Genomic DNA, 10986 nt, shown 5'->3' with positions numbered 1-10986 from the left:
CACTGGGTCAGCAGGGCAATCAGAGCAGACTGCGCTTGTCAAAGGAGGGGGCTTTGTTGAAAACGAAGTGTTTGAGAGAGGCGGGGCATAGAGGACCTACAATAATGTACAGTATTTGAAAAATAATGTTTTTTGAACATTAAAGCATGTCAACATATTCTGTTACACCAAATACACAAAATAATGATCTTTAAAATAGCATCATATGACCCCTTTAATGCTTGTTGATTCAGGCAGCCATTCTAGTCTAGCAACTTATTAGCAATGTTAGTTTTACATTTGAGGTATGACTCAGAACAAAATGTGAAATCCTAAAAGCCACAAAACCCAAATTCTGAGTTCATTAAATAGTCATTATTGACTAAAAAATAAATATGAACATAAACATCATAAATTTAGAGGATATACATTCAAAGGATATATTTGAAACATTATACCAAAGGGAAGGAAAATCGTGAGACCCAAAATGAATTATTTTGAATTACTAATATCTAATAGCCAAATTATGTATTGTTGGAATTAATGTTAAAGGGGTCATGAACTGCCTTTTTTTATTATTTTGTACTGTTCTCTGAGGTCCACTTATAATGTTATCAAGATTTTTACATAAAAAACATAATATTTTAGCAGTAATAGGCTATTTTCTGTCCTGTTTTGACCTTGGATTGTAGACTCGGAAGTAAACGCCCACTGCTATGATTGGCTAACAGTTGTGTATGTTTGACAGCTACATGTGATTTAGGTTAAAAACGCATAAATACTCAGTTCATATCAAACGATCTGTAATAACAGACAAAGTAATAGTTATCACGTAATAAAAACAGTTACTCACACTTGTGTGGTGCGACATACTGTCGGATCCAATATAGTCGCACAGCATCGTCTTTTAATTTCAGTCTTTCAGAAAATCCTGCGTCGAATTGTGCCTTGTTTGTAAACGAATCCGCGGTGAAATGAAGTGAACAAACGACCAAACTTTTACTGACGCGATCTGGATCTTCATCAAAAATAAAGCTAATCCACTTTTTCCTAATGTTGGGATGATGGAAGGTTATGCAAAGACTGTGTTTGTCCACAATTTGGCATTGCATAGCGTTTTGTTGTATTCGGAGCATCTTTTTCGTTTGGTTTCTGTGTAAACCCGCGTTATCTTTCTCATTATTTACACTGCGTGCGCGAATCAGTGGGCGGGGCTAAACAGGCAGTGATCATCTTCTGCAGAGGCCGGGTTTACCCGCTCTATTACGTCATAGAGCGGCACATTCCACAAGCTGTCGTTTTGGCAGATTGGCTTCAATATAAGCTGTTTTTAGACTAATGAGAAAGTTTTGAGTTCTGAAACATACAGGATGTTTTTATAGTACGATGACCTCTTATATGTCAAAAGATCTGGGGAATTTTGATTTCTCAGTTCATTACCCCTTTAATATAACATGTAAATCTACAAAGTTAAACCTTTTGTGTGTCTTATACACAGCTCTACATGTACTTGCATTCAAGTTTATCATCATAACCCACCTTTTTCTGCATTTCTTTGTGCTTTGAGATGATCCAGCACATGTTCCTTCTCTCCACTACAGTATAGTCTGATGTCTCACAGTAGCAGAAAGGCAACAGAAGCCTGTCAATAATCAAAGATGTGTCACATTCTGGTGGACACCCAAGGCAGAAATGGCATGTGGCTTGTTTTAGCCAGGCCAGTTTTCTTTTACATACAAACATGAAATGCAGAAAGGATATTTGAAAAATCTCATCACTGAGCATTAACAGACACGCTTTGCAATTTATATTTTACAGAGGTCTGTAATAGAAGTTCACAATTTGTCAAGAAATTATGCTGTAAAATGTAGCTTGTGCATTGTGAAAGGTTTTGTTGCATAATTGAGGAAAGGCTTACAGGATAACAAGTTCTTCAAAACGTTTATAGCTGTAAATGTATCTTAAGATCTTTTTGTGCACTATCAAATCTATCGCAGTTGAACAGATGTTGCATTGCTGTTGCAGAATTGTGTGATGCTCAAGGGCTCTGTTTACATATCAGGCTCGCAATGCCTTTGATATCTTTGTAATTCTTGACCTACAAAGCAAAGGCTTCACATCACACTCAAGAGGAACACAAACATCAGAGTGTAGTCTTTGTTGTTGACTGTCTTGTCTGATAAATTCCCTTCTGAGCAATAAATTCCTGACAGAGATGCATTTATTGTTTATTTATATCACTCGTGAAACCTCATTAGCAATGATCTCTCTTTTATTCTTTCTTTCCTCTTGTCCTGGTGGACATTCTTATTTTTATATTTTAAATACCATTAGAATTTAAATATTTAAATACTAGAATTTAAAAACTATAACTTCAAAAAAGTAAACAAACAAATAAATAAATAAATAATAAATAAATAAATAAAATACCTATTTTTTTTAGGATTGCGAGGGACAGCAAGGGCCACTAAGCACAGAGATATCCATAAAAACGCCCTTAACCTTATGTTTATAGTAGATGTCAAAGGTCCCCTCACACAGACACTGAACAAACTGTTCCTGCATTAAAAAAAAAATCTGCTGTTACATAGATTTGGTAAAGGTGTTGACTACAGCTTTTTAAAAACGATAAAGAGTTTGTGTTGTTCCTACAACACAATAGCTGTTCTTTTACTGTGAAGTAACAAACATATCTGATTACAGCATCTAAGAGAACAGGTTATTGTTGCCACCTTATTCCTCATCTTAATTTACCATTAATAATTTAAAAACTGACACCTTTGTTGGCAACAGTGTTGTTTCAGACACTATTCTACTGGTGACGATCTCCTTAGCCTTTGGACTTCTTTGAAAAAAGCAGATTTAATCATTTTCTTTTAACTAAATGGCTATAATATAAGAGCTGTCTGTAGCATTGGATTCTGAACTAGCTTTTCATTTGGTCTGTTTTTTTTTCTTGAAAAATATCTACAGATTTCTAACCTCGCTGGATATATGCAAATTTAATAATGGCGAATGAGAATATGCTTCCAGCCCAAGAGGCTGCCAAAATCTACCATACCAATTATGTGAGAAATGCCAGGGCCATCGGTGTCTTGTGGGCCGTTTTCACCATATGCTTCGCCATCATTACCGTGGTGGTCTTCATTCAGCCCTACTGGATTGGTGATAGTGTTAACACCCCGCAGGCTGGATACTTTGGGCTTTTTCACTATTGTATTGGCAACCCTATCACCTCCGAATTGGTCTGCAAAGGAAGCGTGTTTGATTTTGGTTCGATCCCCTCCGGGGCTTTCAGGACTGCTATGTTTTTTGTAGGCACCTCAATGCTCCTTATCGTAGGCACCATTGTGTGCTTGGGTCTTTTCTTCTTCTGCAACTCTGCAAGTGTGTACAAGATATGCGCATGGATGCAAACATCTTCAGGTGGGCAAAGTGTTTACTAGTTAGCCTTGCTAATAAGCATAAATGAATTAAAGCAGTTTAAAAAGATGACATTACAAAATTAACTAAATTTGAAATATTTTTTATTAATATATTTATTAAGGGTAGACACATGAATAAGGTTAGACATGTATGTATGTATTTATTTATTTGCTATTGATCACGAGGCTGTGAGGGACAGTTGCACGGTCCATTCAATGACGTGAAAGGGAAAGGGAAAGGCCCCCCCCCTCAAAAAAAAGAATAAGAAATGTATTCATTTATTTATTAACTTGCTTAACTTACTATTTTTATCCACATAATGATAAAACTAAAAATTAAATATTATTTTGTGTTCTGCAGAAAGAAAGTCATACAGCTTTGGAATGGCATGAGGTGAATAAACCACAGCCGATCCTCCCTATTTGCAAAGAAAGCATGTTGCATAGGGCCCCCGATACACCAGGGGGCCCCCTTGCTCTCAACGATTATTTAATTTTAGTTTAGTTGTTGATTTTGGCCAGCGGTTATGAAAAAATGAATGCTCCTTTCCTTTAATTCTGTGCGCTGTCACCCTTTCTACATAACATCCAAATCAGTCAAATCAAGTGATTAGCCTACAGTCTCCTGCCGTTCTTGCTCGATACAAAAAAAAATGAGTTAAATACGCAGAGCCGCGGAAGAGACAGTAGTGAGTACGTTTACATGGACAACAATACTCCGATTTTAATACGATTAAGGCAATACTCTGATTAAAAATCTACCATGTAAACCGAGATTTTTGATTACCTTAATCCGGCTAAAGTCATAATCGAAGTAAACAGAAATCGAATTAAGACGTGGAGTATTCCTATTTTAGTCGCATTATTGAAGTGCAGTATAGACATGTAAACACCTTAATCACATTATTACCGTTGTGTAGGACTTTTCGCCGCATTTTGCGACAGGATACACACACGGCAGTGCTCAACCGTTTGACGGCATATAAAAGAGCTTCAACACTAGCTGTGTCGCATCCTCTGTAGGATGAATATACGAAGTGTCCTCAACCTAGAATTAAACGAGATGGCCTTCGTAGGAAAAGGAAACAGGAAGTATCACGTTGCTATGCCAACACATTTAGAGCATTGTTGCGCTCTCACACTACTTGAAGGAAAATTATTTCTACATTTGGAAAGTAATTTGAAAAAATAAAATGCTTTTACTTGTTTTATTTTGTTCAATGTTTGAGGAGCTGCAGCGTACGTACTGCAGACATCTGTTAGAGAGAAAAAAGGAGGAGGATATTAAAAACAAAGTTTATCCGTTTTTACCGAGGCGATTTAAGGTAAGTTGTAAACACCACATCTGCGCTTGTGTGTACGTTTGCCGGCGCCGGCATTTTTCAAATTAACAACGGTTGTTTACGGCGACGCAAAGAATTGTGGGTTATCTGTAGCAGCGAAGGATACACCTCATGCATCCTCCGAATTCCTGTGAAAGAAGGTCGCATTCGGAGTGTCCTACTTGCTTTTCTGAAATGAGACAGCCTCGATGACGTATGCAGCCTTTGAATGCGACCTCCGGAGGGCGCAGCCTTCTAAATGAGACACAGCTTATATGTTTATAAGTTCCGGAGGGGACGTCTGATGGCGTCACGTGGTGACGTCGTCTTTTAATATTATTGGCGGTTGGCAAACCAAATGTGCATTTACCGCCACCTACTGGACTGGAGTGTGGGCAGTACTTTGAAATAACTTTTTCTATATTCGACGTAATGACGTGTGCCATTAATCGAACTATGTACTATAACGTAAAACGGGAACATGAAAGGAATATTCTAAAAGCAACTCATGTAAACACCATAATCATAATATTGGCTTATTTAGAATAAGGTAAATAATTAGATTACTGATGTCCATGTAAACGTAGTCACCGTTTCCCAAGCGCTTTCCATGTTCGCGATTCGAGACGGACTGAATCACGGACACAGGCTACTTTTCCTTTAGATGTCAAAATGTCCGATTGGGTGAGTTTTCACTAAACACAGTCAGTTATGTCTTTAGTGAAAATAAACAGTTTGAAAAGTAATCGAATGCTAGTCAGTATCTGAGCGTTCCGTGACAGCATCCTACTGTAGTAAACCTGCTGCTGTCTGTCAACATTTAAAAGCATTATCAACTGTGCGTCTATCACTCACAACCCCGTTTTCATTCGTGAAAAATTCAATATTGCCTCTACCCTAAATAAATGCATATTGTAGGCATTTAAAGGGAGAGGGTATAGAAAAATGTAACCTTTGCACTTGATGTTGTAGCTGTGTTGATGGTGATGGGTTGTATGATTTATCCGGACGGCTGGGATGCTCCGGAGGTGAAGCGGATGTGTGGTGAGAGGACAGACAAGTACACGCTGGGGAACTGCACCGTTCGCTGGGCTTATATTCTAGGCATTATCAGCATCCTGGACTCAGGGTTACTGGCACTGCTTGCTTTCACTCTGGGCAACCGGCAAGACAAACTGCTGCCAGATGACTTCGAGGTGGAGGGTAACGGTAAGAGAAGTACTGGAATGATTTGGAGATGAATTAAAATGTATTCACGACTCATAATTCAGAGCAGAACATTAAGTTACACTGGCTATGAGCTGGACAGATTCCCACTTTAAAAACCCAGGGTCAGAATGTGCCGATGAATTGATTATTAATGTATCATATGATTAATAATAAAATAATTATCCATAAATAATGTCAAATTTCTATCCTACTAAATAATTATACGTGACTATATTTAGGTTGCAGTAACTTGTAGAATTTTTAAATGCACAATTTTAGTGATGTTGTCGTTTCCTTTTTTTTATAGATAAAGCCTGAATCCAAAACATCTGAACTGCAGTGGATATGGAACTGGACATTCATTGTAAAAGAAATTATAAAAAATTAGCATCCCAGATTGACCACCCCTGTTTTAATGTACTAAAATGATATCGAAACAATCATTTGTTTTTCTGTACTTTTTTCTATTGTTTTGCACATACTTAGCAATACAACAATTATTTAATCTTTACTTTTATCTGTCCAAAAGATCAGTGTGCATTACAATGAAAGGTACCCTGCTTTTTCATCTCCAATTTATAACATTTCTAGTGTTTTTTTTTTTTTAAAGCAAATCAGACAAACCAGTTCACCCATCTTCCAAATGCTTTATTAAAACACTTCTATCCAGCTAAATAATCTTAGCTTAGATGCAATAGTAGGATTTCTTTTAAAAACTGTACATGGCTGTAATATACAGATCAAGGCAAACTCTTTGGTACACATATATACAGACACACACACATGCACATGCGCACATACATAAATCATACATACAACACACACTCGGACAATAAATGTTTTTTTTCTTCTTTTTTTTCCCTGCCAAATATCACTTTTGGTGGCCCTTGACAGTTACTCACTTTATGTGGAAGCATCATGTACACTAAATGTACTGACCATGAGTGAGAAGACTTCAGCTCTTTAAAATCTAATCTGAGGCAGACAAGATCAAAACCTACTGAATTAATAAACACAGTTGAGATAGAATCACAGAGGAGTGGCGAATCTTGACGCAGAACAAAAACAATCTTAATTTATACTCTACAGTCATAAAGGTAAACCAAACAATTCACTTTTCATAAACCACCATTCCTTTCCCACTCAGAAAACTACAAGTAACAAAATTATCTCTTGTGCATCGCACTGCAGCCTGAGTGGTCGGTACTCAGGAGGACTGGACTGCATCTCATATTAGTACTGCAAAAAAACAGATCCCCATCGTAATTTTGTATGACTTCAGAAAATACCCCAGATACCTAAACAGGCGTCTTCTAGGTCTACATTTCATCCTTTGCCAAAATAAGAGGGACGGCAGTGGGATTAAGGTGGGAGTAACCCTCACAAAAAAACCTCTCAACTCTGGAAAATAAAAAAGGAGAAACCAGCTAGAACAAAAACAGACAGGTTTACTATTCCTCTGATGAGCCAAGCAAATGATATCACTCAGGTTAACAGAAGAAAAATAACTATGCCGATATGCTCTATAAACTGGAAAGTGATCTGTTGCAGTCTCTTGAGCTCAGGGCCTGAAGTATGTGCAGTGACAGCAAGAGGACACTAAAGGGCAAGCCAAGGGTGTCGCAGACAGTCGGCAGCAGTGACTCTTTTCTCTGGCAGGAGCTCCAGCATTGGAAGCAGGAAATCAGTGAAGATCTCGGCCTCCTCCCGAGGCCACTCGTATTTATCCATCAGAACATCCAGCAAACCCCACGGCTTCAGTTTAGTGATGTGCTTCAGGTCACCTACAGAAGACACACACTTATTAGAGACCAGGCTTCTCATTCCATGCAGTACTCTAGTACTGTTTTTTTTCTTCCTTGCAACATTCCGGTAGGGTTGCTCCGATTAGGATTTTTGCAGATGACCGAGTACCGATTTCTTATCATGGTGATCGGCCGATACCGATCAGGTAAAGAAATACCACAGAAACTGAATAATCTATTTAACTTTAAAAATAACACTGGTTGGTGTTCAATGTATGAATAATCATTCATGACAGACAGCAGCAGGTTCATTTAGTTAAGCGCGGAAACTGCGGGAATCAGTAGAATTCCTCCCCGAGATTCAAGCCCTGATTCCACACCGGCGGTGACATGACTGCGGCGCCAAATCATTTACGTCCCCACGCATCACGTCCTCACACATTGACGTCATCAAATTGCGATCGTTTCGTGAGATCGGCCAAGTTTAGTGAGTACCGATCAAGTCATATGTGATTATTGGCCGATACCGATCTCTGGCAGATCAATCGGAGCATCCCTACATTCTGGCATTAACATGTTGCCCCACAAAACCACATAAAATCAACATTAAACTTCATTTTAAATTGATAATGTGATGCATTTTAGAGTGAAAATATATTCAAAGAAATTATTTTGAAAAAAAGTTAATACATTTTCATTACAATGGCAAACTTTTTTGGGATAATGTACACTGGTAAATTGTGGACAGAAATGTGCATTAAATTCAAAATTCTGAACTGTAAAATGTAAGTAAATCCAAATATACATAAAACATCCATCCATGAGGCTTTGCTTCGAAATTATTAAAAGATACACTACCGCTAAAAAGTTTGGGGTCAGTATTTTTTTTTTTTTACTTTTGTACTTGTATTCAGCAAACTAGCATTAAATTGATCAAAAGAGACTTTTACATTGTTCCAAAAGATTTCCATTTCAAATAAGTTTCGTTCTTTTTAACCTTCATGGTTTCCACAAAAATACTATTTTCAACATTTATAATAAAAGTTACTTAAGCACCTTTGCCATCACAGGAATAAATTACATAAATTACATTTTGAAACAATGAAAATAAAAAATATTAAATTATAATACTATTTTACAATATTATAGCTTTTACTCTTTTTAATCAAATAAATGCTGCCTTGGTGAACACAAGAGACTTCAAAAAGACTTTTTTTTTTTAAATGTATCAACCCCAAACCTCTGAACAACATTTAACAATTAATATTTAACACATTTAAGTTTACAATGCACTTTAATCATCTGAACTGAAAGCATGATGACTAGGTATAAAATGTATTAATAATGGCCGCATTACCTTTCTTGGAGAAAAACTCCTTGGAATATTTTCCGGTCAATATGAGTTTGCGTGGGATGGCTCCCAGCAGTTCAATGACCAAAGCAATGTGGTCTACCATCACACACAGAGAGGATCGAGGGTGTGAGGGTGAGACGGAGGGGAGGACGAAACATTGGACAACTTGATCAGACAGTGTTAATACAGTCATTCACCCATCCTGAGAGAACAGAAATGAGAAGGAAGGCAAGGAGACACAGCCATATCCAGCAAAGACGGCGGTCACATAGTGAACTATTTTCACATCAGAGATTCAGATTAAAGATTTAAGAAGAATTGGACTTGTGTAATGCAGAAGTGTTTTTGAGGTTCTCCTGCCTCTTGTAGAGCTTCAAGCTAATTCAGCGGAATCATGCCACAATTCTGTGGCTTTGAAGCTACAACAGTTCATTTATTGTTTATGAGGGCTGCCTCAAACTTGTAAGAAAAGCCTCCTTGTAAACAACTGGACATTTTCTGAAGATTTTAGCAAAACGTGCTGTCAATGGAACTGCTGGATCTCCTCTCTTCCCCTTCAAACCCCTCCCTCAGGGCAGGGCTCTTCCTGACTGACAGGCGTACCTTTACGGCTGAAATATTCCTGTGAAAATTTCCCACTCAGAGCATAGTGATGGGGAATATTCCCCAAAAGCTCAATAATCAGAGCAAGGTGGTCTGAGAGAGAGAGAGAGGGAAGACAGAGACAGTAAGAGAACATGATCATGGAATGGAGACAAGCAGAAAGAACCTGGACACACTCCAAAAAAAAAGGACACACTCAAGGCAAATGACAGTGGGTCAGAATGACAGATTACAAGCTTAACAGGGCATCTTACATCAGTGTCTCCAGTCAGCATATTAATGTTTATTACACGGCTCTATGGAATACAATAATGAAAATTATGAAAATTGACAATCGTTTTATCAATTGTGTACATAAACAGAACTGGAATGAGCAAAGGATAGAATAGTGACTAGGGCTGGGCGATGATATAGCTAAAAAAATGTATCAACGATATAATGTTTCATATCGTTCGGTATCGATAATTATTGACATTTTTTTATAACCTTTTTAAAAACAGCAATAGAAAAAAATGTTTAAATTTAACCACTGTATTTTTAAATTAACCCAATTTATTGAGACAAACAAATATTTTTTGTTTTAACAGTCAAACACACAATAAAAATTAAACAAATATCTAATTTCTAATGTTTTATGTGCAGATTAAATAGGTCTTAATGAAACTTTTGGCTCGTCTCCCAAGGCCACAGGAGGGCGCAATGAGCAAAATAATGCAGCGCATAAAATTGTCAACGCAAGGAAATAAATGTCTATTAAAAAAAAAACTGCATTACGTCTAAATTAACTCATATAAATCAAATATAATTTCGTAAATTGCATAAACAATTATGAACAAAACAGCATCATGTATTTATGCATTGCTTAATACAAAGAGCCGAATCGCCAGTCACGCAGATTGCATTTAAAAACATAAGAGACACAGTGAAACGGAATAAACCTCCACAAATTCGTGACGTGTTTTCTAAACGTGTTTTAACTTTGCATGGCTACATCTCTTGTGTGAGACGCGAGTGCAGCAGTCATATTTGTCCGTCTAAAATGTGTTGAATATGCATCTGTGAGAATGGCTTGGTTTCGGTTTTCACCTAATCAAGATCTTCTCCACATTGAGCTTCTATATTTCTCTAATATTTTAAATGAATAACGCAGCAGCGGCACGTCTCGTGGGCTAGACTAACAAAACATTAAAATACAACAACGTCACTTACATCACTCACTGCATCTCGTGCTCCACTGATGATGCTCCCTGATGCACTTCTAACATTCAAATGCAAATGTTTATTTTAAATTCGACTAATATTCATTTTTGTATTCACAATCTCCTCATCACAGGCAGGCACAGCACTCA

General features: G+C 37.3%; 2 protein-coding genes across 6 annotated transcripts in view; one reads left to right on the top strand and one right to left on the bottom strand.

Moving 5' to 3' along the window:
* The first annotated feature begins 2987 nt into the window (after nucleotides 1-2987).
* On the top strand, nucleotides 2988-6332 carry lhfpl5b (LHFPL tetraspan subfamily member 5b). The gene is made up of 3 exons (XM_016474324.1): nucleotides 2988-3405; nucleotides 5699-5935; nucleotides 6243-6332. The coding sequence occupies exons 1-3, from the start codon at nucleotides 2988-2990 to the stop codon at nucleotides 6251-6253; spliced, it is 666 nt and encodes a 221-aa protein (XP_016329810.1). The 3' UTR covers nucleotides 6254-6332.
* Nucleotides 6333-6569: 237 nt separating this feature from the next.
* Nucleotides 6570-10986, bottom strand: part of srpk1a (SRSF protein kinase 1a) — a 16757-nt gene continuing 12340 nt past the window's right edge. For 2 of the 5 annotated variants that reach the window (XM_016474309.1, XM_016474312.1), the window contains exons 15-17: nucleotides 9638-9730; nucleotides 9038-9130; nucleotides 6570-7719 (exon numbers count right to left, since the gene is read on the bottom strand). In XM_016474309.1, the coding sequence (XP_016329795.1) occupies nucleotides 7535-7719; nucleotides 9038-9130; nucleotides 9638-9730 (371 nt within the window). In that variant the 3' untranslated portion in view covers nucleotides 6570-7534. Of the gene's footprint in view, nucleotides 7720-9037; nucleotides 9237-9637; nucleotides 9731-10986 lie in introns of those variants that run through there. The other 3 variants (XM_016474316.1, XM_016474314.1, XM_016474317.1) reach the window with 3 other exon arrangements.

This window comes from Sinocyclocheilus anshuiensis, unplaced genomic scaffold (genome assembly GCF_001515605.1).
Source record: "Sinocyclocheilus anshuiensis isolate Anshui unplaced genomic scaffold, SAMN03320099.WGS_v1.1 scaffold13, whole genome shotgun sequence".
In the NCBI taxonomy this organism is placed as follows: domain Eukaryota; kingdom Metazoa; phylum Chordata; class Actinopteri; order Cypriniformes; family Cyprinidae; genus Sinocyclocheilus; species Sinocyclocheilus anshuiensis.
The sequence above is the reverse complement of the archived record's forward strand: the minus strand, read 5'-3'. Positions and strand labels throughout refer to the sequence as shown.

Excerpts from the sequence above, each read along its gene's own strand:
- lhfpl5b (XM_016474324.1), top strand. The coding sequence starts at position 2,988 with ATGGCGAATGAGAATATGCTTCCAGCCCAAGAGGCTGCCAAAATCTAC. Across the intron at positions 3,406-5,698 it reads ATGGATGCAAACATCTTCAG|CTGTGTTGATGGTGATGGGT; the intron begins GTGGGCAAAGTG and ends TTGATGTTGTAG.